A 24,453-nucleotide genomic window follows, 5' to 3' on the forward strand; every position below is an offset into this window, starting at 1 on the left:
GAAAGAGTGGGGACCAAATCTCTGAGTGGAGAGCTTGCTTGGCTTTTATGTGTAGGCTCAGCACAAACAACTCCAGCATAGTTGTCAGAACCCCTTCATTGGTCATTAACTTGGAGCTCTATTTTACCTGCTGGCTGCTGGCAAATGATTCAGGTGCGTTTTTGTTGCTTATTTATTTTCTTAAGAGTCCATGGGGATTTCTTCCATTTCATGGCCAATGACTGGATCCAAGCCATGACAAAATTTTCACCAGTCTAAAATATCCCTCTTTGATAACTTTTTGTCTGTTTTATATTGGATGATCAATGTCTTAGCTATACAGCCCTGCATGAGTGGTCAACACAGAATCGTGAGCACCATGCAAGTGTTTTTCAGTAGCCCTTGCCTGGCACCTGGTTTCTCAATGTCTGTTTTCTTCCCAGAAGAAGCAACTGCAGTTATGGAGGTGCTTTTTTTTTTCTAGCATCTCTTAGCTCACTGACAATATTCTACACTAGACGTAATATTGTTAAGATGATGAAGCATCTGGAAAGCATGTCCTTGAAAAGCAGTCTAAGGAACTTGGAAACTTGTCTTGGAAAACAGAACTCTAAGGCAAAACAGAACTCTAAGGAACTCTATGAATTCCTTTAAAATATTTTAAGGATCAAGGCAGTAATGCCAGAAGCATAATTCCTCGTCCAGGGAAGGCAGGCCTTAATAATCTTAGTAGCACTCTGAGTGCCCAGCCAAGTTTTAGTTGGATAGATAGGTGAATGGATCTACACCATTAACATACTGAAGAACTTTCTAACAATCAGAACTTTCCAATAATACAATGGTCTACTTCTTAATTGAGTGATTTCTTCCATAATAGAAAGGTTCATGAAGAGGTTGGATGACTATTATAATAGAAGTAAGAGGTAGACATTTCTGCACTGGGGGGAAAGTTGGACTAGTTACTAGCTATAGGTTCTTGGAAAGCAGTGGTCCTTGGCAACACTCATGGGGCACAAAGCAAAACTCTAGTGATACATTTTGACTTTTTACTGTAGCATAATCTATTCTATACTAACACATAGTCTTTGGTTTTAGTTTTGGATAGGAATTTAATATCCCATGTGTCCTAAGATAAGTTAATTAACTTTTCTGGCCTTGATTTGCTTATTATAATAATTGAGGGCTTAAATAAAATAATTCCCAAAGTTGCATTTACTCAAAAATGACATAACGTGATTCTGTGACTCAAGGAAATTCTCTGGGGAAGTGGTGGTATTAGCCTTCACAAATGTGCAGGTGTAGCTATTTGGGTCAATAACCTATCACCCACTATGGGCAGAGGGTTGTTTTTCTAGAAGCTGTCTTTGGAGATTTCAGTTAGAAATGACATCATGCCACAACATTTTTTGAGAGAGTCAATACCCAGAACTATCCTGAAATGTTACAGAATCTTACTATTGTACCCAACATGGAAAATTTCCTTTATCTGTGGGAGGAGAATGATAAATACCAATTATTGATTTTTTTCTGTTCCAGGTACTCCACAAACATTATCACACCAAGTACCCTACCCTCCTATGTAACTACCTATGTATCTATCTATCTATCTATCTATCTATCTATCTGTTTAATCCCAGGAGTTGATGATATTATTTTCCCAGCTAAACAGTTTCTCTCAGTTTCTGAAGAAACTGAGGCTTTCAGAAAATAAAATACCTTCCCAACCAATTAGCAGTGCTAGGATCTAATCCCAGGTTTGTCTGAGTCCAAAGCCTAAGTTCTTAATCTCTAAAATACTTCTGGATAGTTTATATGGGGAAAACTTTGTAAGTACAGTACTGCAGATTTAGTCCCATCCTCTTTTATACATGGATAAATTAACCTCTTCTACCAAATTCACTCTGTGTCTTTCAATTTTGGTCACATATTGACTTTACCAAAATTATTTCTTGAATCTTTTTTAAAGTTCCTCTCCAGTTTCAAGAAGGTTCTCTGTAGGTTTTCTCTTTATTGCTCTTTTTTTTCACATTTGTCTTCCCACTCTATTACTTCATATATAATATACATCTGTGATCGTCTCTTACTCTGTCTATAATTTTAAGTTTCCAGTTCCAAATAACAAGCAAAGCAGTACTAAATTATAAGCTGTGTGGGTTTCTATCACTGTGCGAAAGGCATGTTATTTTGTATTTTTACCTTTCACTACAAAAAATTAAGCAACACAGATTGAACTATTCCTAATCAAAACATTACCTGTTCTTTCATATCTATTTTTTGCATCTTTTCTGACACACTCCTGACATTCTTTTCCTAGTGCCATTAACCTTGACTCTGTTCTCTACCTGCTTTATAAGAATGTACAGTACAGACTCTTGGCCAGCTAGAACATTCTCAGTATAAAATATCTGAATGAAAATAATTTTTAAAATGTATAAAAGGTAATTCTTTCTGTAATGTAATATCAAGAATACAAATGGTTATCTCATTACTCAATAAATCTGAAATCACAATGGTAATAATGTCAAAATAATACCAAGAAAACAGTAAAATAAGATGGCAGACAAAAAATACTTCATTTAATCCAACTTTGAAAGGTTTAAATCCCCTAAGGGCTCAATACTTTGCCTACAAGTCCTTACAAACTTTGATTAAGAGGAACTTTTCCTCGCAAAACAGCAATTTTATAGCATTTTGTTTGTAGTGTACATTGTGGTAATCTCTCCAACAGTTCTTCCACCTCATTTCCTTGTGTTGCTGCCAGTAACCACAACTCCACAGAGTTGTGGCCACAGAGGTGGCCCATCATTGTTTAACCCAATCAGAGTAATCTCATTTTTCTTGACATAGTGGATCCCATAGCAAATGGACTGGATCAACAATGAACATGTGACACAATTAAGGTCAATGAGACCTAAGGACAAGTTAACTGAAGAGTTCTGAGGGAGACACTTCTCATCTTTCTCAGAAAAAGAAAGAGTTTTCAGAAGCCAAAAATTTCTAATTTGGGATGCTGTGGACATGAACACTAGAACAGTTCTAGCCATTCTGCCCCATGAGGGAAAGCCAACCTCAGAATAAAGCTGATCCCACACAAAGCAAATAGAAACATACCAAGTCTGGAGCTTGTTCTGAGATGCATTTTCCACTTATGTGAGCCAATCAAGCCTATTTCTTTTTTAAATCAGTTTGGATTGGGTTTTGTACTACTTGAAACACACATAATGAGCCCTAATTGATATGTCAGTCCTTTTGTTTCTTAATTTTCCTATTTTTCTAATAATGCACAAGTATATCCATGTATTATTATAATCAAATCTCAAAGTCAGATAATTTAGATCATATCTCAAAATCAGATACTTTAGAAGAAAGGAACTTACAGGGCTGTTTTAGGAAACTAATAATATTGAACTTTGGGAGTCAAAGAAACCTTGAGAGATTATGTGAAAGGTCTTTGAAATACATAAAGCATACCAATAACAAAAGATAACCATTGCTCCTGAATTCTAATACATTGCAAAAGTGTTATCAAATCCTTGGTTCACTTGTATTATTTTTATTTATTGTTAATCCAAGCTCTCTTCATTAAGCCCCTAGTGACTGACTTGATATGTAAAACTCTCCAATGGCATTTTCTGCCTGATGCATCAAGTCAAACAATGCTGTGTAACTCTCAACACCTTTCATAATCTGGGTTCCCTCTGCTCTCCCTACTCTACCTACATATGTCAGCACTCGCCCACTTGCACCTGCAGCTGCAGACTCTTCACAGCTTTGCTGCTCCTCTCCTCTCCATCTACATATATTCCATCTTAGTTTCTGCATCTGTGCTTTTTGGTCAGGCCCTTCCCCATCCCCTCCAAGAGTGGAACTCTTCTCTATACATAAGCTCTACCACAGGATTTGGTTCTTTGGCTCTGATTATACTTTATTGTGTATTCACTTCTAACGCTTCAGTTTTCTCTGTGATTAGGTTGTCAGATACTTGAGAGCAAGTGTTGATATTTATTTCTATTATAACCCCCGTAAAGCTTCAAATACTGTGTAGCAGAGTAGATATTAAATGAGTATGTACTTGATTAATTAACCATATTTTTACTTTTTGTCTTACGGATTCTGTTGCATGCATCTAGAAAAAGATTTTAAATGGCTGGGTTGCCTTAGGGCTGCCAGATTTAGTAAATAAAAATATAAAATGCCCAGTTAAATTTTAATTTCAAAGAAATAACAAACTGTTTTGTGTTTTAGTATAAGTATACCCAATGCAATATTTGGGATAGAATTATACTGAAAAATGGCCTGTTTTTTAGTTTAAAATTTAAACTCTACTGGATGCCCTTTATTTCATCTGGCAATTTTAGACTGACCTGACCTAAAAAAAACAAAACTTTGTGCTTAATTTCTTAAATTAGAGCTAAATGTCACATTTATGAATTGCTTAACCTTATATAGTCTTACTAATCAAGTCCTATAGTACATGAAGTTCTCTGCATTGTTTCATCTAGCAGCAATAACACATAGATTGAGTATCCGTTATGTGAAGGTCACCATGTATCCTCCTGTACAGGGAGGCAAAGATGAATAAGAATGAAAGATTCATCTAAGATGAATAAGATCTTTCCCTCTACCCTCAAGTAGTTCATAGCCTGGTGGAAGACACAGCCCATTTCAGTCCAGCCTCCACTTATGTGCAATCTGGATGTTAATCCATATGGCCAAAATTTTTTTAGGTCTAACTCAGCCCTCCTGGGCAAAGATTCAAGATGACACTATACACATAGGTTGTCAAAAATGAAGGATATTGGTTTTGAAGTACACATTAAATAGTTCCTGTCTCTGAAGTGTTATATAAACACTGTAATCCATCATCCTAAATGAAAACAATTATTCAAAAATCCTTTTGATCAGAACATTTTACTCTGCTTTTGATATTAAGTTAGTTTTTATGATGGGAGATTTTTTTTTCTGGTTCTTGGATATTTAACATGTATTTTTTTTTAGCGTAAGCAATGGAAATGTATTGCATGACATTTTCCCCCTCTTAGCCATTAAGTTCTTCACGGGTGAATGCCATTCCAGCTACTTAATCTGAGTCACTTATTTAGGTGAACAATAGGATCCAATGATTTAGATTTTGAACCTTCTGCTGTGTGGCCTTAGTCTGCTTTAGCTAATCTCTCCAGTGTTTTCTGGTCATGGGACACATTTTCTTTGCATAGCACAAAATCATAATGGCAGTGTGTATGTATGTGTGTGTAAAGTTTGACATTAGTTAAAAAATTTTAGCTACACTATATTTATAAGTTGTATGCCATATAAATTCAGTGATGTTTGTAATAACCAAAGATTTCAAATTCTAGAAATAACAGCATATTTTTCATAATAGTATACTTGACTCTTTGTGTGTGTGAGTGAGTGTGTGTGTGTGTGTGTGTGTGTGTGTGTAAAAGCATTTCTTAGACTTGCAACATATAATTCAAGGCTTTAAAACAATGTCACCTTAACATACAACATACAAATTTTCAGTTCTGGAATAAAGAGTACCATATTTTCCCTTTCTTTTCTAAACAGAAGCTATTGATCTCAACCCACCAACCTGTTATTTTCTTGGAGATCATCTTCAGTTAAAATAAAAAGGCATATTACATAAAATGATGATTTCAATGGAGTTCAATTGGTTATTGGCATATTACATGAAGTTGCAAATGGAGTCGCATTAAAAGGTAATGAGAATATTGGGAAAAGTTATATTAATTTGAATGATTTGTCAATTATCTAGATAGAAGGCTGTAGTTAGCATTATCATTATGCCAAATCTCTGGAGTTATGAAATACTCATTTGAAGTACATATTTTAGGTTGTCAAAAATTACCTTTGGTAGCTCTTCAATTTGATTGGCATCTAGGTAAAGTTCCTCTAATGTCCGTTCAAAGTTAAAGACCTCCTTTGGCACCTGCTGAAGGCTGCAGTGGGAGTAATCTAAAACTGAGATGATTTCTTCTTCACCTCGGAAACATCGGCACGGCACCAGACGGCCGATGATTTTCCGCTTGGTGGTCATCTCCAGGCACTGCACTAGAGAAAAACAGAAAAAAAACCAACTGCTTTACTACCTGCCTTTGGAAGGCATTCTTATAATATTTAAAGCTTAGAAATTTACTTATGTTGTATATTTTATAATTATATAATGCCTTAAAGAAGTTTACATAAGACATGCACATGCAATAGATCATTTAATCCTTAAACAGCTCTCCAAGGTATGTAAAGACATGTTCTTATTCCCATTTAACAAATAAAGAAATGGATTCAGAAAGGGTCAGAATCCCATCATCACACAGTTTTGGAATGGCAGAACTGGGCCAGAATACAATCCTGACTTAGCGCAATGCTTACACTCACACTTGAAACATGGAACTATAATATGTTTTTTTTTTAATTTTATACAAATTGCAGTGCAGAACAGAAACCTCCAGAATTTGTTGGAAAAAAACACATTTCTCTCATTTCTGCAAAATAGTCAAGTTTTACCCATAAGGTTTATGATATCCTCTTTTTGACTCAAATTTATTCCATTAATCAATAATTATTTATTGGGCTTCCCTGGTGGCGCAGTGGTTGAGAGTCCGCCTGCCGATGCAGGGGACACGGGTTCATGCCCCGGTCCGGGAAGATCCCACATGCCGTGGAGCGGCTGGGCCCGTGAGCCATGGCCGCTGAGCCTGCGCGTCCTGAGCCTGTGCTCCACAACGGGAGAGGCCACAACAGTGAGAGGCCCGCGTACAGCAAAAAAAAAAAAAAAAAAAATTATTAAGTAACTAATATGCTCCAAGCATTGAACTAGGTACTGGGGATAGAGATGAATTGAACAAAGCTCCTATTGGAGCTACAGTTGTATTGGTTATTCACTTCAGAATAAGAATCTGTCCCTATGAATCCTTTCATTTTAATGGGAGAAAACAATCATGGCAGAAATTTCTGACATCCTGGCATGTCTTTCTCTAGGTAAAAGTGACCAAATGCCATGAAATCTTGCACAAAATTGGTATCATGGCATCTATAACACTTTATTAAAGTTACTGTTTTTCATGTCATTCTTTCCTTAGACTGCAAGGCTATTGAGGGTAGTAACTGTGCTTTGTTCATTTTTACATTTGTATCGGTTCTTGACATATAGTAGATATTCAATAACAAATATAAAATGAACAAATCAGTTCATGAATGAATAGATGGATACATTTGGGACTCTCTACACAACCATCAACAGATACTGATAATTTGCTTGAAAAATTTCTCATTCTAACTAAAATGTCACTATCTCTGTGAATGTCTCCCCAGGATAAATGAATAGCATCTTCCTCTGAGCTCCCAGGGCACTAATCACATTGCTTCCTAATTATGTGTACTATTTCCTTGTGTACTGGGTGAGTTCTTGAAGGAGAGGATCTTGTCTTATTCATCTTTGAATTCACAATAACAGTACACAGTTTGCCATCTGCAGAAATAGTACTGAATGAGCATCAATTTGAAACTCGCATTTTATTCATTGATTTGTTTTTACTTATCAGCATAAACTTATTGCCGAAACAGAAAGTAGTGATAGTTCACAAAAATAATATAGCATTTTGTTTTGAAATGGCTTAGATTAAATCAAATTTGGAGGCAAATAATACAATATGCTTAAGAGATGTTGAAAGTGCAGCCCAAAGCCATTTTTATTCCTCCTTTTACTTGTGAAATTAATAAAATTATATTTTGGGACAGGTTCATGAGTCAGCTCTTACAGAAGGTTATAAGAACATGGTAATCTTTAGAAGGTTTAACTAAAAACATTAAGAAGATGGTCTTTCCTCTCCATTACTTTCTATTTCTTGAACTCCTACACTTCTCATTTCTGGGAGCTTGAATCACAAGGTTTTGTAACTTTTATTTTACTCGACTTTCCTTGAAAGCCCTGATTGTAGGTTGATCTCTACATGGGATCTAGCACATATCAAGCAGCCAGTAAATGCATCTAGTAAATATATGACATATATTAGGTACCTAGTTAATATTTGTTGAGGTTATTGCAGTTGTAAAGGTAAATGATGATGGCTTAGGCTATGATAGTGGCAGTGATGATGGGGAGAAGTGATAGACTGGAAAGGTATTTAAGAAGCAGAATCCAAAGTGTAGGTAATGGATTAGATGAGAGGTGGAAGGGGTGCTGTGGAGAGAGGGAGAAGTCTTGAAAAATTCCCAGGTTTTTAATTTATCACTAGTAGCCACATTGACTACCCAGCTGTGATGCCATCAAGCTGACTCAAGGTGTGTATCCTGTCTGTCTCTATGACTCACAGGTGAGGAATCAATTGTTCATATGTTGTTTTTGCCCAGTTCCTTGCACTCACCCTTTTGTGCTGAATCTTGTAGCTATTTCTTGATATCCATCTGTTGCTGCAATTGCAAATTTTTTATTATGAAGAGAAAAAAGAGAATATCCAGGCCTGGACCTGAACCATTTGGCCAGAGAGTCCCCTGTCCCCTAAGACTTTTGCAATTTAATTCACTTAGGACTGCTTTCCCTTTTTTTTTTTTTTTTTTTCCTTGCGTTATGCGGGCCTCTCACTGTTGTGGCCTCTCCCATTTGCGGAGCACAGGCTCCGGACGCGCAGGCTCAGCGGCCATGGCTCACGGGCCCAGCCGCTCCGCGGCATGTGGGATCTTCCCGAAACGGGGCACGAACCCGCGTCTCCTGCATCGGCAGGCGGACTCTCAAGCACTGCGCCACCAGGGAAGCCCTGCTTTCCCTTTTGTTGATCAAAAATGTAGGCTCTTCTGGTCATCTTTTCAGTCTCTTGTCTCATTCTTACAATGTGTTGAGCTTTCCCCCTGACCCAACTTCTCTTTCCTTCAATCCCACTAAACTCTGAAATTGTGCCTTATGTCATGATCAATAACTTCATTGATCCTCTCCACTGAAGGCTTCCTCCCCTTCATAGTCTCAATTAAAACTTGGTTCACTTATAGCCTTTAAAAGTGGAGCATGCTGATTTTCTCATACCTTAAACACTTCACGGTTAGAAAGTGGAATTGATATCCTCCCTTGCTCTCTAAAAATTATTAATCTTCTCTCATCCTAAAAAAAAGTCCTGCTCCTCTGATGGTCTCATTACCTGGTAGTAACATCTTTCTACTCTTTCATATCATTCATTACCACCTCTAGAACCCATTGATGACTTTGGTATCTGATTCATGGATTATCTCTCAAAGGGAACTCCTTCCATTCCTGATTTATGCTCCCTACACATTATAGCTTTCAACATTTTTTCCATCTTAAATTTCTAAGTAACTCGACTGTAGTGCTACTCCATTAATTTTTCCCTTGCAGATATCTAGGTAGTTTACCTTTTTTCTAACAAAGTTTCAATGAACTTCTAACCAACCAAAATATATATAGCAATTTTGTTTTAAACTAATAGTACTTATTTTATTATAGCTATAAATATCACTGTAATTCAGTCACATTTTATTTCTCCTGCATCTTATTGTTTCTTTAAAAATTGCCTTTTTTTTTTCCTTTGGTTTGTCTATGTGTCTTTCATTAATTCAATTTCCTATCTCCTCTTCTCTTGATATAGTGAAAAACGTGTAATCTGTCATATTTCCCCGTGGAATAATCTTTTAGGAGCACTATATCTTCTTGCTTCAGTCTGGAGTGGTCACTTTACTTTTCTAGACCTGATATAGGTGTGTGTGTGTGTGTGTGTGTGTGTGTGTGTGTGTGTGTGTGATCCTGGAATTTCTCTTCACTGTCATTCTGTGAATTTTATATTTCCTTCTGTTTTATTCCTACTTCTTGGACCCCATGTCTTTTCTTTCTAGACTTACTGGACTATAACACCCAATGGTGAAATATAACATCCAGTAACTTACTGAGAAAGAATCTACAGTAGGAACATTTCTGAGACATTTGCATATATGAACATGATTTCATTTCACCCACAAACAATTGAAAGTTTGGCTGGATATATACTTCTAGGTCAGAAATAATTTTCTTTATAAATTGGAAGGCATTTTTAAAGTATTATTTTCTAGCTTTTAAGGTTGTTGTCAGGAAATCCAGCTCTATTACTATTCAAAATCCTGTTTTACACCCACCTTCCCCTCTCCCAAAATATTTTAGAACTTTTATTCTTAGTCTTCTGAAATTTCATGACAATGTACTTTGATGTGTTTTTATCCATTGTACTGGGTACTAGATGGGCCCTTTCATGTTGGAAGCATTTATCGTTAAATTATGTTAAATTTTCTGTTATTATTTAATTGATGATTTCCTCCTCCTCTTCATTGTTTCTATTTTCTTTTCCTGTAATCCTGATTAGTTGAATGCAGGAAATGTCCAGTAATTTAATTATTTTTTCTGTTGTAATTTCCATGTCTTTGTTTTTTTATTTTATTTTCTGGAAGATTTTCTCAACTTCATCTTCTAAATACATCTCCTGTATTATCTTTTATTAGATAACATATTTTTATTGTCCAAAAATTAGTTGTTGCTTCCTAAATGCATGCTCCTTTTTAACAGTATCATGATTGTATTTCAGGGCGCCATATCATTTCATTTCTCTAAGAAGATATTAGCTATAGACTTTTTTTTTTGCCTTTTCCCCCTGCTCCTTGCATTTTTTCTGAGTTCCATTTTCTGTTTGTTTCTTTTCATCTTTATTTTTCATGATAGGGGTCTTCCACAAATAACTGGTGATCCCTGGCTGTCCTTCAATATTGAAGAGTGACTCTCTAAAGAACTAATTGGAAGCTTTGTATGCATAATAGGTATCACTGCAGGAGGACTGGCAGCTAGCCAAAGAATATTCTGGTCTTCAGCCTGAGGCATAGCTATGAAACAGGAGGGAAGGAGGCAGGGCAGAACCTTTAAAAGAATGACATAGCCATAGTACATGATGAAAACTAGTGAGAACCAACTAGGTACAAGATGGCGGAAGATTCAACTTCCAGTGGACCTTGAGCATAATTTTTCACTCATTATAATACATTAGCATGCTAAATGACACTCCCACGGGTGCCATGACAGTTCCAAGGCTGACCATAAGAGGCCAAAAAGTGGGTGGTAGCCGAATTCCTGGAAATCTCTGCCCTTTCCCCAAAATAATTGGAATAATCCTCCCACTCATTAGCCTCTGAAATATGCAGCCCATAAAAACTAACCATGCCTTATTTCGAGGCCTCTTGTCTCTTGCCTTCCAAGATGGCTCACACTCTGTCTGTGGAGTGTGTTTCTATATAAATAAATCTGATTCTTACCTATCACTTCATCTCTGAATTCTTTGGCGATGAAGAAAGACCTTAAATTCACTGGGAAGAGCTATGCAGTTTTGTAAATAAGGATTGAAGTCGATTTTTCTATTTTCAGTACTAAGTCTCCTCAGTTCTTTGTCTGGTACCTGTTGTCTCCAAGACTCTAAGGAGGACTATGAAGCAAATCAATTTTTACATCCCTTTGTGGGTGCTTTATAATGTAACTGACAATGTACTTTTTATATACGTGAATATAAACTACATCTTCTTTCCCTGTCTTCTTAAAATTTGTTGAAATCTCTTATCTCCTGGTGTCTTCTTTTCAATTTTCTCTCTCCTTGTGAGTATATGCATTTTAAAATTTCTTTTAGTTTAGTGGAATTTTGGTTGTAAGCATAGATCAATAAGGGAGGTGGGAGATTAACTTCCATGTTCAAAAGAAAGTTTTCCTTTAATCCCTTTTATACTTTTAATCCCTTCTTTTTTTTTTTTTTTTTTTTTTTTTTTTTTTCTTGCGTTATGCGGGCCTCTCACTGTCGTGGCCTCTCCCATTTGCGGAGCACAGGCTCCGGACGCGCAGGCTCAGTGGCCATGGCTCACGGGCCCAGCCGCTCCGCGGCATGTGGGATCTTCCCGAAACGGGGCACGAACCCGCATCTCCTGCATCGGCAGGCGGACTCTCAAGCACTGCGCCACCAGGGAAGCCCTTTTAATCCCTTCTTACTTGACCTATTAGGAGCATTGGACAGAGAATTATATTTTTCTTTCAGAAACACTCTCTTCCTTTGGCTCCCCTGACTTCACAATCTTCTGACATTTATCCTTCCACTCCGATTCCTCAATTTCAATCTTTTAAGAAGATCCATCTTCTCTACCAAATATTGACATTTATAGTATTAGAGAGTTATTCCCTGGCTAGGCTTGTTGCTCTTCTAATTGTACGCTCTCTTCCTTTCAATCTTTACAGTCTCACTCAACTTTCCCAACTCTTTTCATTTAACTTTGATGAGTGATGGCTATAAAGCTTTTCAAATTTCTACTCAGATTTATTTCCCTCATCATTTCCACTTTGTGTTTTATGGGCATCTCAAACATAACATGTTAAAAATTGAAGTGATGCTCTTCAAAGGTATGGAGTCCATCATCGTAGTCAAGACCTTGGACACTGAAGCTAACTCCCTGGCTGTGTGACTCTCAGCACATATTTAACCTCTACCAATTTAGTCATCTCTAAGATAACAGAGTACATACCAAGCTCATAGAATTGTGTCTTCAAGTTTTAAGCATTCACTAAGTGTTGGCAATTACTGTTCTGCCCAAACCTCCTCCTCCTCCTCCTGTGCTCTCAGTCTCAGTGAATGGCAATACAGTTCACCTAGTTTCTCAAGATGGAAAGCTTGGCAATGTTCTTGACTCTTCTCATTCCCTCACTTCCCACATCCAACAATCACCAAGTCCTAATCCTTCAGTAGCCTAAACATATCCTGATTCAGGTCTGTTTTTATTCATTTCAACTGCCTAGCAACATAGTTCAAACTATTTTCTCTTGCATATGTACCTGTCTCTCTCTTTCTATTGTTCTCCCACCACAGTGAACCTGGGGTGACCTTTAAAAACACAAATATTATTATGTCACCTTCTTGTTTCAAATACTTCAATGATTCCTCTCTGCCCTCCAGACAGTCTCAAGTCTTTATTGCAGCTTAAAATAATGGTCCTCTGGCCTGACTGCTGTCTTCCACACTCACACCCAGCTCTCTGTGCAGCCTGGCCAGGTACCACTCTTCTCATTGTTTTCTTTGCTCTTCTTATTCATGGCTTCTTTTGCATTTCTAGGACTACATGATATTTCTTCTACTAGGGCCTTCAGAAATAGGGCTGCCTTTGCACAGGGTACATTTCCTTGCTCTTTTAAAAAAATTTAGATTAGAAGGGAAAGTAGCCTCTCTTTATTCAATATGTTCCAACTCTGTATGTCCTCATCTCTACATGTTTCAATTATATGCTGCCATACCCTTTGATCACATTTTAATTACATATTCAAATCAATCTTGTTCACTAGATTGAAACTTCTGTGAGGACAGGGACCATGTCTAGACTTTAAACATTGTATATTTCCAGTAACTTTAGTATCTAGTTCAGAGTAGATACTTTTAAAACATTAACTGTATTAGTAAATGAATATGGTAAGTAAAGATGATTATAATGACTTTTATTTGTATAGTCCTTGCAAATTTTCAAAACAATTTATCACCTTTTTTTTCTTGATGAATAAGCATTCATATATTATTTTCTGTATTTCACTAATAAACTAATTAAGGTTTAGTGAGTCTGTAATGTGCATAAGGTCACATACAGAGTAATTAGTAGAATTGAGGTTAGATCTCATTTTTCTTGACCCCAAAGTTATCATTTTTTCCCATTAGCAGATCCTGCATTACATTTACAGTGATACACATAGATCAGCATATGAGAATTTATCAAACGTGAATTTACTAGTTGTTCTATACCAAACACACACACACACACACACGCTAACTCACACACTTGACAGTTATTTACACATAGACTACTTCATAGGTGCAAACAGAATGATGGGGTAGCAGTGAGGGAAATAACATTGTTCTCTTATCTGGTGATAAGTGTTTAAACATTTTTTTGCATGTCAAAAGTATGAAAATACAGTAGGGTATAATGAGTAGAGCATAACATACAAGAAAGCACATAAATGTTACATACATGATATATAGAAGCAACTTCTGCTTTTTCCTGAAACATGACCATTTCCCAGTATACCATAGAAGCATGTGGCTTCACATCTAGTGTATGGACTTTGACTCAGAAGCAACCAGATTTCCTGTTTTACTACTATCCTTAGCAAACACCCAAAAGAAGAATTCTTAGATTTTCAGTTTTTCAAAGGGATTTAAAAAGGCAAGAAGAAAACAAGTTTTCATCTCTTCCTGTTAAAGTCCTTCCAATAAATTCCTTAAGTCAAAGATAAGAGTATTATCTTTTTTGGATTCTCACTGCATGGATTCTCTTCTCTCTTGAATTATATATATATATATATATATATATATATATACATAATCTGAATTGAATAGCTAAAGGGATTTTTCTTTTTCTATAGCCACAGCATACAGTCAACAGTCTCCCTTTCAACACTCTCCCTGAGTCAAATGTATTTAAGTAGCAGGGCTCGCTAACATGGCCTAACATAGGTGAAACAGCAAAAAGACTCATCTTGCTACAGTCATCAGATCCTTCTCTATTCATAATTTAAACCAAAGAGAATTTCAACCACTTGAGAATTATGCCTGCAGTAGTTGACCCAAGCAATAAGAATATATATATCAAAACACCTGATTTCCAGTACCACTGCATTCTCTAGGATTTTAGACCCATGTATGCCAATATTACCCCTGCCTAATATTTCATCCCTGGAAAGTTAAAGGGATAAGGGAAAGTTCAGTCTTTCCAAGATTTCTTGTGATAAATACTCTGGCTGTCCTCATTAGTTGGCACAGTCTTACATTTTTCAAATGACAAATGTTTCTAATTTATTCACTGAGAAACCCTTTGCTTCACTAAATGTGCCACAGGGATATGGAAACCTTCCAAACTCTCTCCATGTCCTACTTCAAGAAACATCTTTAAAACCATTACCTAATCTGAAGTAGTCTCCAAAACTCCCTTATCAAGACAACATACATGGTGATTCTTGGACTTCAAGTGGAGCATCTGAGGTTTGTTTGTTTCTTGATTGTTGAAATGTTCACATTTCAAAAATACTCAGATTTCATGGGTTTGTTTTCATCTTATCATTTCAATATCTGAAAGCCTGCAATTGTTATCCATAATTGGATTTGATATCATTACAAGGAAACCAGTTTGTCTTCACGATGATCAATGGATTGTTATTAGGATAAACACATTAGTGGTCTTTAATGCTGATATTATCACATCAGCAATCAAAACAAGAAATCAAGAAGGAAAGCATGGTGTCTGGTACCAAGAAAAAGCTTTTTTAATAGTTCTAATTCTGCTTTTAGATAAGTGAGTTCTTTTAAGAATAGCAATGCTTCCATTCTCCTTCCTCACATATTACCCAGGAATTTTCATCCACTGACTTCAGAAAGTCTCTTTCTATGAATGATTCCTAATATAAACCATCACCCCTGATTTAGTTTCTAACTGCTTAATGAGCCACCTATCTTTAAATAAAACTCAACTTGTCTAAAGGAGAACGTGAAAATATTTATTAAGTTCCGACTCTGTACCAGACACTGTGCTTTCCCTCTTGATTTCTTGCTTTGATTAGTTGTGTTTTAATTCTCTTAATGCTGTACCTTGGAGTCATCTTTTACTACTCCTTTCTTTCCTTCTGTATTAGACATTCAATGTCTTCCCTTTCCTTTCCTTACCATTCAGTCAATCTAGTTCAGATCCATACCATCTCCTACTAGTACTGCCCGAAGTAATACAGTACGAAAGTATACTATTTCCAGACATCTTTCCTTCACAATCATTTATGCAGCAAATATTTATTAAGTGTCTACAATGTGCTGGGTACTGGGTTATATGGTGGGAAAAACCACTGGGTAAAAGAGCTACGTTCCCTGCTCTAATAAATTTCCTGGATAGTGAGGGAGATATATATTGAACAAAAAATTAATCAAATAAATCCATACTTGTAAATTGTAATAACTGCTTTAAAAGAAAATATTAGAGTTTTATCAATTTTATATATTTACACATTAAGTATCTTGATTAACCCCCTAAAATTCATGTCCATTCCCTAGTTCTAAAAGCTTCACTGTGTCTACATTTTCAATAGCAGTATTTCCCAGTCCATGTCCCTGGGTCATATTTCTTCTAAGAAATAAGCACTGTGCATTAGCAAATTAAGGGCTCAGAGAGGTTTTGTGACAAAGAAATATGCTTATTTTTGTTCAAACCAGTGTTTCCTAAACCACTTAAAATTTAAAACATGTAAAATGTTATAGTTTATCACCATAATTAGGAATTAGTCTTCTGAATCACACATTTTAGGAAAGGCTGGTCTACAAGATTCTTTAGCTTGACAATCAAGCTCCCTATAATCTACTTTTCAGCTGTTTTATCTAGTACTTCCAAGTCTGTGCTCTACCTTAAACCACTTCCAATACTTAATGTCTCTGATCCACTTTCTTCATCTATACCAATCCTGCCAATCTATGATAATACAATTACATCTTTATAAATCATGTTGAGTAATTTTATTTATTGGTTATTATAATTTGTTCGCAGGTCTTAAAACATCACAGTAGCTGATGTTAAAGAAGCTTGTGTTTTGGAACTTCTGGGAATGACAAATAGAATGCTTTGTTTTACTCTTTAATTTATTTAAGTTCTTGCCTACTAGTCATAGTGTGCTCCAGTAGAAAAGAGATCCACAGAATCTGAGTTTGGATCACTTATTGAAGCTCAAATTCTTCTTTTTAAAGTCTTCTCTAACTGTTCCAGACTATAAATAATGCTGCTTTCCTTGTCTTCCTCCTCTTCCTTACTATTATTATTGTCGTCTTAACACTATTACTCTAAAGAACATCAACGTAAGGCTTATAGAATCAATCTGAAAAAAATCTTGAGAGAAGATTTGTACTGAGTAGTGGCATTTACGAGCTTACTAAAAAATCTTTCCTTATTTTTACATAGGTGAAAAACAATATTTTAATACTCCTGTCCTTCTTTCTCCATACATCCTCTCCTAGAATTTTTATCTACTGACTTACTTAAATATGCAAACATGACTGTAGAGGACAGTAGAAAGAAAACTTCAAGCTTAGCTTTAAAATGGCCCAAGTTCAGGAAAAAGTTCTAATTCTATAATAAAATGTTACAGCTATGTTTCTTGAAGAATTTTGCTTTCAGGCTAGTTGTAAACCTGAGCCATGAGCAGTATGAAGAAACAAATTTCTAAGTATTAGGTTACTCTCAAAGATCTAACTTTCAAAATGTGGTAACCTAAAGTAATGAGTCTCTGGAATAATATCTGAAGACTTGTTTGTACGAGGTACAGAATAAGAAAATAGAAGAGGAGTAGTCAGATATAGACAATTTAATTAATAGTATCTTAGGTTTGGTTGGAACCTTTGTCTAATCACTTGTCTCATCCTTGAATAAATTACTCAGATGATGGTCTTATACCTTAATATCTCTTGAGATATTTTTATTTTGTGATATAAGGTAATGATTTATGTTCTTAATGATGACTGAGTTATTATGAAAAAGATCAATTATTCAGCATGATTTATTGAGAAGCCAGAGATATGTATAGTACATTTAGAGGTAGTTTAATTAAATATTTTATTTAATAAAACTTGCAGTATATGATGGTTAATATTTAGTTTTGTAAAAATTTCACCTTATGTGAAACACTTTACTCCACACTTTATTCCAAAGATTTGAGTAGGAGTTTCAGTAGGAGCCAGTAAGAAAGCATTTTCCATGCAGTTGTCTCAGCTCAGGGATCCTTGCCTTTTGTGATGTGACACAATGTCAATATGGTGCCCTTCACAAGACATGATGAAAGACCCATGTTTTCAATCTGATATAAACAACTTAGAGAAAGCATTTTTAAATGGCATTTCATGCTGCTTTATATTCATTCTTCAATCATAAGTACAGATAACTTCTGATATTATCTCTGTTTATTAATATTTTAATTAATTCTGATGATGATGGTACTTGTGCCTTCAGGATAGTTAGAGCAAATGTTGCAATTTTGAAACTCAACTAAATAAACAGGACTTCTGGAGATAACCTTTTAATCAATTAAGTTTCTTTGGGTATAAATCTAGGCAGTTACTTTATAATTGGAAAGATTTTAAGAGATTCATGAAACATGAATCTCTTGAAGCCTGCTTGAAGTCACCCTTGGGCTGAAAGAAGAGTTAAAAATAAAAGAAAAATTAATTTTAAAAGCTTTCTGCAAGGAAGTTAAAGGCATGTGAGAATGCACTCATAGATTTAATAGTAGTTAAATGAAAAGTTCATGAAAGCTTAACATGGAAGAATCAGAGGCTCATTTTAAAACTGAAATATTTTGTTATGATTCTGAATTTTTTTCATTGTTAGTCTCTCATATGAGATTAAAATAATAATTTCAAACAAGAATTTAAAACATCCTGAGTATTTAAATACTTATCTTTATTAATTTTGTAAGTACTATATGTTATATATGCATTTTTTTGGTTTATATTCTTACTGAATTAAATGATTTAGGAGATGATGAAAGGCAACAGGATTTGAGAGGATTAGAGAATAAAATCAGGAGCAAAAGTTTTGCAAAGAGAATTGGAAAAGGCCTAAAGAAGGCAGGTGAGCTCTTTGAATGAAAAGAGCATGCCGAACTAACAGGGTCCTGCTGGTAGATGGAATGTACTTCAAAAAGACCACGTTACCAGAATAATCATTTCTAAAATTCAAATCTGAACATGTGTAAAACTCTTCACAGGCTCCCTGCTACCTCACCATGAATCCTGCACTCGCAAGCCAGATGTATAATCCTCTGCCAAGACTTCAGTCTCCCCGTGGACCACACTCACACCTTACCTTCCAGGCATTCTTGCCTTTGCATTTCCTGTTCTCATGAACCATCTTGCTTGCTCATCTCTCCTGAGTTACTCTACCTTATCCTTTTCAATGAATTCAAGGATTACCCTTGTAGGAAAATGTGCCTCTACTCTCCCTGTTACAGGTGAATTTTGTCCTCCCCAAATTCATGTGCTGAAGTTCTAACCTTTAGTACCTCAGAATGTGACCTTATTTGAAAATAGGGTTGCTGCAGGTGTAATTAGTTAAAATGAGGTCCTACCATTGTAGGGTAGGGCGCTACTCCAGTATGACTAGTATTCTTAGAAAAAGAATGCATGTGAAGAGAGAGACACACATAGAGGGAAAATGGAGAGAGACATGGAGAAGATGGCCATCTTTAAGTCCAGGAGAGAGTCCTGGAACAGAACCTTCTCACAGTCCTCAGAAGGAACAAACACGTTGATTTAGTACTCCTAGTCTACAGCATTATGAGACAATGATTCCTGTTGGGTGAGCCACCTAGTTTGTGGTCTTTGTTACAGCAGCCTTAGCAAACTAATACAACCCCCTCTGCAGCTTCCAAGCAAAAGTTAGGTGGCTCTTTTACAGCATCTATAGAACCCGGGACCCAATCTGGCACAGACTTATTAAAATTGTTTCCTTGTGAATCTCTTGAGGTAGCATTAATTAGACCATGAACTCTCTTTTTTTCTGATTGTTCTCTTAGTCTAAGGCAGACAGGCATTGTGAAATTCTCTTTTGTACAGATTAATGAAAAAAGGGAACAATGGAAATTTGTTCCATTGTTCAACACCAACCTGTTGAAGAAGATTTAAAACTGCAATTTCAGATGCAAGTAAAATTGTACAACAAAAGTATAAAGTTAGATATTCTAAAGAACAACATGCGTGATATCACAGAATGAACAAAATGTATAGGTAACCCCTTTCATTCTCAGAAATAAACATCCTGGAAAAAAAGTGACTCTCAATGTCTTTAATCAGCACACTTAGGGAATATAATAAACTACTTGAACCTAAAAATTTAACACAAAGAGTTAAATAAAGATTTCAGAAGTATCTTGAAAAATTGATATGATGATTCTCATATGGAAACAATGGGCATATCTTGTTTAGAAGAAGTGGTTCTAATAGAAAAAAGAGAGCACTCTATGTCAATATGGATATATTAAATGGATAGTGGAAGGAAGTTGAAGAACATTTGGGAGAGGATAAAAATAGAAATTATATTACCTTAGAAAATACACTATTAACCTCCAGATCATGTGAAATATATATGAATGATGCTTTTCTAATGAACATTATCACATTGGCATGAAGAGAAAAAATAGGAGTAATGAGAGAAGAGCTCTTTAGACATTTTGGACACATAATTCTGCTCAATCAAAATTTTGCTATTTAAAATTCATTTGTTATTTTCTTCAGAACATAAAAGCAATGTCTATTTATTATGAAGAATTTGGAAAATATAGAAAAGTATAATAGGAAAATAAAATTCGCCATACTTCTATCATCCAGAAATAAAGCACTATTAACATAGTGGAGTATTTTCTATCATTCATTTAAGGTTGCACTCTGAATACACACATACAGACACACACACACATAAAACACACACACATATTACTAAGATTAAACATAATGTTTTGTGTCATAATTTTCTACTTAGCATTATACTATAAACATTTTCTCATATCATTAAACATTCCTTAAAATATACTTTTTTGAAGGCTATGAAATATTGTTGTGAATATGTCTACCAATTTATTTGACCAATCTTCTTCTTATCCTAGAAATTTATATAGCTTGCTATTTTCCCAAATTATAACAAATGCCTTGATAAAACAACCTCAAATATAAGTTCTTGTGCATTTACTAGGTGAAAAGAATTTGAATTTTTATTCTTCTTGATAAATATTGAAAAATTGTTCAATTATTTGTACCAATTGATATTGCCCAGAGTATTATATACGAATATACATTTCCTTGCACCAGTGCCAGCAGATGTTATCAGTTTATTTTCAATCTTTGTCAGTTTGATAGTGTTTAATTTGAGGTGTTTCTAATCTCTTCCTTTATTTGTTCCTCCTTTAATTTATGCTTATAAAATCAGTTTGCTGAATGTACTTGACTCAATGGATTATAAATAGGAAACACTTTATTTTTTATCAGTCACTGCCTTTAAAAATCATCTTTGGGAACTCTCTTCTCGCCTCCTGGACAAGAACTTTTGTCAATCCCATATCTTTCTAAATTTTCAGTTAGAGGAACAATCTCATTTAGATAATTGTATAGTTCCAATACAGTGTGTGAATAATCCAAATATTTTTGGAAGTTTTCTATTGGCCATGGTTTTTGAGCAGGTGGGTCCATTATAAGAGAAGCAAGTAAATGATTATATAAAGGGTACATCTTTATATGTGAAAGGTTAATAGAATTTAATCTCTCACTTGGTTGTGTGTTTTAGGTTGTATATAAGGTTAATAGAATTTAATCTCTCACTTGGTTGTGTGTTTTAGGTTGTATGTTTACAGTACCATGAATAAATGGGGAAAATATTTCTAAGATTTTGTTATCCATTGTCACTAATGGACTCTTTCAAATGGAAATGCTTCTTGATAGCACTTCTGCTGACTGACCTTGAAATCTAAATATTCTAAGCCTTAAATCAAGAATATTTATTTTTCTTACTGACACAGGATGTCACAGACCAAATAATTCTTTTACTAATATAAATTCAATGTTTTACTTTGTTTATAAACCCAGTTAGAGCTCAGTCCACCTCTAGCAATTATAGTGAGATTAGCATATGAATGCTGTCAGAACAAATCTTTCTAATTCACATTTTCTAGATATACGTAGAACAAAACAAGGTACAGAAATGAGCATCAATGGAGACAAAAATGCACCTGGTTTCTCATTAAGTAGCAACAACTGTCTCCCTAGACTGGCTCTGAACCAAGGGCTATATCTAATCTGAAGCAGAAAAGTAACGTAATTTCATCATTCTCCTGGGCCATCTGCTTAGTTCTTAAGGATGGTAGAACACAATTCACTAAAAGGGTTTATATGCATTGCGCTAGTGTGTTTGTATGTGTGCATTGGGGTTGAGAGCATGCTGTGTCAAAGTAGGGGAAAAGTTGAACACTTTGAGAGGAGTGAATATACCAGATAATTAGAGGAAATTTTTTAGCTTTTTAGATTAAGCATTTAATTTATATTGTAAAAATGTTTTTTCCATAATAAAGGGAATATACATATTTAGAATAATTTTTTTCTGCCCCCCTCAGAGTTATCAGGAATACTGGTGGTCTGTTTTGCAAAGATTATAATAGATGTAATTGGGTAGAGTATAGAAACTAAAGGGAATTTTATCAAATTTTTAAAAACATTTTTCACTGAGAAATAGAGTAAATATGTAGTCATACAACCAAGATATCAAAGAGGCAAAATATTTTTTTTTCTTGTTAAAAGTTTATACTTCAGGTGAGTCTCTCAGATTGTTTTCCCCAGTGAATTTCTCCCCTGTACAGATTCTCTTATTTACTACTTCTCTCACTGTTCTTTAAAGTGATAACAATGTTTAACACATGCTCCCATTATTTTCTCCCCCAAATATGACCTTAATGTATTGCCAACTTTGAGTTAATAAGTCAACACTCATCCAGTCTCCTAAGCTACACCTTTGGAACCGTCCTCCACTCTATATTTTCTGTCATTATACATTTTCAATAACACAGATGAGTCAGAGCTTTCATATGCACCCCTCGGCCCCTACCCAACCCTGTAATCATTGTTGGAATGTTAGATCCTTTTGCTTTTACTTCCTCTGACTTCTTAAATAGCTTTCTAGTTGGTTTCCACATAGCCTATCCTGTGAATGCCGTCAACTTCTTCCACCCAGCATACATCCACAATGCTTTTGCATTCTGCCATGCTTTTGCAAATGTATTTCTCTGCCAGTAATGATCTTCACTCTTTTTTTAACTTGGAGAAATCTTATTCATCCTGAATACAGCTCAAATGACACTGCTTCTGCAAATCTTTTCCATCTTCCTCAGCATGTAAGTTATATCCCTTCTTTTGTCCTTTGACTTTCTAGTATTTATTCTGGTAAATTGTCAAAGCTCATTCTGTGGATTATCATGACCCTAACCTGCTCATCCCTGACCAAGACAGACAATTCCAGAATTATTTACTTTAAAAGTATCCATTCTTAGCCAGCTGAGGATTCAAATTTCTTTTCTAAATTTCAAAAGAAAGTCAAAGCACTTTCATGCTTTACTATACATTACATATGGGTGACATCTGAATGATGTATCATCTTCCTTATGAAATGTCTTCTATAGCCACATTTGTGTTCTAAATAACATCTTGGTAGGTTACAATAAACATAACCAGATGCCAACTCTGTTTTCTTTCACAATAAAATATTTTGTTTTTTTTCCTTTAGTAAATCTATGGCTCAGAAATGCTAGTCTGCTTCTAGTACAAAATAATATGTATCAACTTTTAAAAATTATTTGTTAGTTATAGATTACAATTATGCTCTTTAAACAATAAAATTATTGACAACGTTGAAAGCACTAATATAATTATATTTTCAATCACAAAAATTTAAGATAATGAAGGTCTATCTACGGCATATCTCTGTGAAATAATAGTCACCCTATTTTCCTGCTTTAATCTGAAAATGACTGACCATGTCAGTGCAGAATTTCATAAACATTATTAAATGAATGGGTCTCGTATCCCCAAATTATTCACAGCAATTTCTGAGATATCTCACAATATTTATACACATACACATAAATATATACACACACATATATAAATATCTTCTAATGCCATATAATCTGAAGACACTAAATATACCCAAAATAAAATGTATAAGATAATACAAAATTATTTTACTCATAAAAATATTTTTCCTCTAAAATTACTATTGGTTTGTAAATCTTTTCATTGGAAATAATTTACCAGTTGATTATATATAACTTATACAAAGCAGCATGGTTATAAGTATACTATATCAAGATATCAAGAAACCTGTATCATAATCCTAATTTTGATACAAACCTATAAGTGTTTTAAACTATTTGATGGTTAGTTTTTCAGAGGCAAATACTAATTTTAGACTGAAATAGCTCAGATCTTTACCAAAAGTAATACCTTATGATTCGAATTATTTCATATACTTAGTGCTGCTTTATTCAACTTGGAATATATGAGGATTTTAGGCAGTTTTCCTTCTGAGTTTTTATGTTACATAATTTGCATAAACACACACATACACAAATATAGTTCTGTTCTTGTTCTTTCAAAATTATGTTCAAATCTTCATCACTTTTTAAATTTTAGCATCACTGTCTGAATAATTTGTGTTGGCTTAAACAAATAAATGTTCATCTTGAAATGTCCTGAGGGTTCTAAATGGGGAAAAGATCTGATCAGATCTGCATTTGTATCTTGCTCCCCACTGGAGAATAGTTGGAAGAAGGCTCAGAAACCAATCAGGAAGTTCTTGAGGAAGCTGTGGCCAGCAAGGAGGTAGAGATGTGAGAAGTAAACACAGTAAAATATT

The 24,453-nt window shown here is 35.0% G+C and overlaps 1 protein-coding gene across 1 annotated transcript in view; it reads right to left on the minus strand.

Annotated features, from left to right (window-relative positions):
- The window catches only part of LRRC7 (leucine rich repeat containing 7), a gene marked incomplete at its 3' end in the record, with an annotated part of 372,290 nt that overhangs the window by 288,204 nt on the left and 59,633 nt on the right, over nucleotides 1-24,453 (minus strand). Inside the window, exon 2 of the mRNA XM_007466671.1 lies at nucleotides 5,849-6,051. Within this exon, the coding sequence (XP_007466733.1) occupies nucleotides 5,849-6,051 (203 nt within the window). The remainder of the gene's footprint in view (nucleotides 1-5,848; nucleotides 6,052-24,453) is intronic.

The sequence above is a fragment of the Lipotes vexillifer genome, unplaced genomic scaffold (assembly GCF_000442215.2).
Source record: "Lipotes vexillifer unplaced genomic scaffold, Lipotes_vexillifer_v1.1 scaffold797, whole genome shotgun sequence".
Classification (NCBI taxonomy): domain Eukaryota; kingdom Metazoa; phylum Chordata; class Mammalia; order Artiodactyla; family Lipotidae; genus Lipotes; species Lipotes vexillifer.